General features: G+C 40.7%; 1 protein-coding gene across 1 annotated transcript; it reads right to left on the bottom strand.

The window, feature by feature from the left end:
• On the bottom strand, positions 1-1,928 carry LOC112012865 (phenolic glucoside malonyltransferase 1). The gene has a single exon (XM_024045242.2). The coding sequence runs from the start codon at positions 1,749-1,751 to the stop codon at positions 372-374; it is 1,380 nt and encodes a 459-aa protein (XP_023901010.1). The 5' UTR covers positions 1,752-1,928; the 3' UTR covers positions 1-371.
• Between the last annotated feature and the right edge of the window lie 217 nt (positions 1,929-2,145).

The raw sequence follows: 2,145 nt of genomic DNA, 5'->3' as shown, positions 1-2,145 counted from the left end.
AAAACAAAACAGAACAAAACTTTCACAAGCAGTTATATGGTGTACCCGGCACATATGCCGGGTACATAATATAATTTTCGAACTTTCACAGGGTCCTTGACTAGATTATGTTCAAAACAAAGAGAGCATTTATTTACCAGAAATGGATGCCCTATCCTAGCCAAATGGCATGGAGGTGAAAAGGCGTAAATACGATCCCTACTTAACACAAATAATTACAGTACCATAACCACTCACAAGAACAAAGATACTTTTATTTTTCTGGCTGAATCAAGAACGAAGATACTATAATTTCCCAATCATATGCGCACTTTGCTAATTATCTCGTCTCTGTAAGATGCATAATCTTTCCAGTTACTCGTAACTTTACTTTACAGGACTTCAAGACCTTTGGCAAATAGTGATGCAAACACTTCCATTTCATGTTTCTTTAAAACCAATCCAATTTCAATTCCTCCAGCATCATCTCTACTTTCCGAAACACTTATAGCTCCTGTTTTATCTATAGAAATCATCTCTACCTTTGCTGGCTTTCCCCATCCAAAGTCAGTATTGTAAAGCTCAAATCGAGGTGACCCGGCAATTCCAGCAATTCTATAAGCCACTTCGCCTTTCTTTATAGTGAGCAGATGTGACAGCCAGTTTTCAGCATCACTTAGTACCCCATAATCCAAACTTCTTATAGCTTCGGTTATAGCTTTTATTGCCACAGCCAACCCCTTTTCTCCCAACAAGTCATTGCTCTCTGCAACTGCAAGATGACCAGTAACGCAGTTTCCAAAATAACTCGCAGGCATAGGAGGCTCTAAGCGAGGCCTCGCGTCTGCATTAATAAAAAGTAGTAAATTGGTGTCTCTTAGTCCTTCTGCCTTAACTAGGCAAACCCATGTGTAGGCACATGTTAGTGTTAACCTTGATAAGCGAAGTGCTTGTTCTTGATTATCGTTCTCTTCCAATATGCTTTTTATCAACTGCCTGAGCTTTTCTAATTTTGTACAAGTCAACTCAAACGTACCTCGTACCAGATCTAGTGGAGTTGTTAGCTCCCACACCTTTAAGCTCTTGTTGTGTGGTCCATCCAGGTTCAACCACTGATTCAAGAAGTTTGCCTCTAGCCCAGCCGGGTCCTTAATAGCCATTCTGTCAAACCTTGGTGTTAGCTCCGGTACCAAGGACAAAGCATTTCCTCCAAGTTTGCACAAGTGAGCCCATGATTTCATAAACATGGTTGAGCTTTTGCCATCAAGAACAGCATGGTGTGCTGTAATTCCTATGCAAAACCCGTAGTTTGGGAACATCGTGACTTGCAATGCTAATACTTTGGCACGTTCATGGGATGTTGCCAAGTCGGGTACAAGAGGATGGTATTCCACAGCTTGAACAAAGTTTATGCCTGAGAGATTGTAGAAGTTAGCATTGGACTCAGCTACAGTGAATGAAACTGCATCGCCCTCTTTGTAATTGATGATGGGTTTAGATTCTGGAGGCCAAATGAGGGTACCGGCAAGAGGGAGGAAGTGTTGGAGTGTGAGGGAGAGTGAGTGCTTGAGTTTTGGAAGAATGGAGTCCAAGAAGGTTGTGATAGAAATAGAGGTTTCATAAAAGAAAACTCGCTGGACCGGTGCGAACCTAAGCCAGAGTACGTCAAAGAAGGTGAGAGGGAGGGACTTTGGGGTGGCTGAATCTTGTGAGTTTGGTAAAGGAACCACTCGGTAAACCTCAACTATTTTCAATGAGTTATGAGTCGCCATTAGAGAGAGAAAACCAGAAGAATCTCTTTTGTGCTAACTTGAAACGTTTCTTACTTCCTGGAAAAGCTTTTCACAGGTAATCAAATAATGATGGGGCATAATATATTGCTTTATACTGCTTTTCTATTCATTGTGATAATTTCCTAGAGACATTTTCTGAAAAGAAAAATGAATTCAACCTTTACCATCACTCCATCCATTTTAAATCCCAACCAGTCCCTGCTAGGCTACTGCAATTCTGATTTTGACAGGAAACGCGTAAGCTATTTTCAAAGAGAGTTACACGTGACCGAATGGTTAGGATGTGGGCCGTATGACACAGTAAATTTGACATTCATTCTCATAAAGACGAGGTAGACAATTATGACATGGTAAATTTTAGCGAAAAAAAAAA

This window comes from Quercus suber, unplaced genomic scaffold (genome assembly GCF_002906115.3).
Source record: "Quercus suber isolate HL8 unplaced genomic scaffold, Cork oak 2.0 scaffold_227, whole genome shotgun sequence".
Lineage (NCBI taxonomy): Eukaryota > Viridiplantae > Streptophyta > Magnoliopsida > Fagales > Fagaceae > Quercus > Quercus suber.
Note: the sequence above shows the minus strand (reverse complement) of the source record. Positions and strands in the feature narration are given on the sequence as shown.

Coding starts and splice junctions, on each gene's coding strand:
- LOC112012865 (XM_024045242.2), bottom strand. CDS start 1,751: ATGGCGACTCATAACTCATTGAAAATAGTTGAGGTTTACCGAGTGGTT.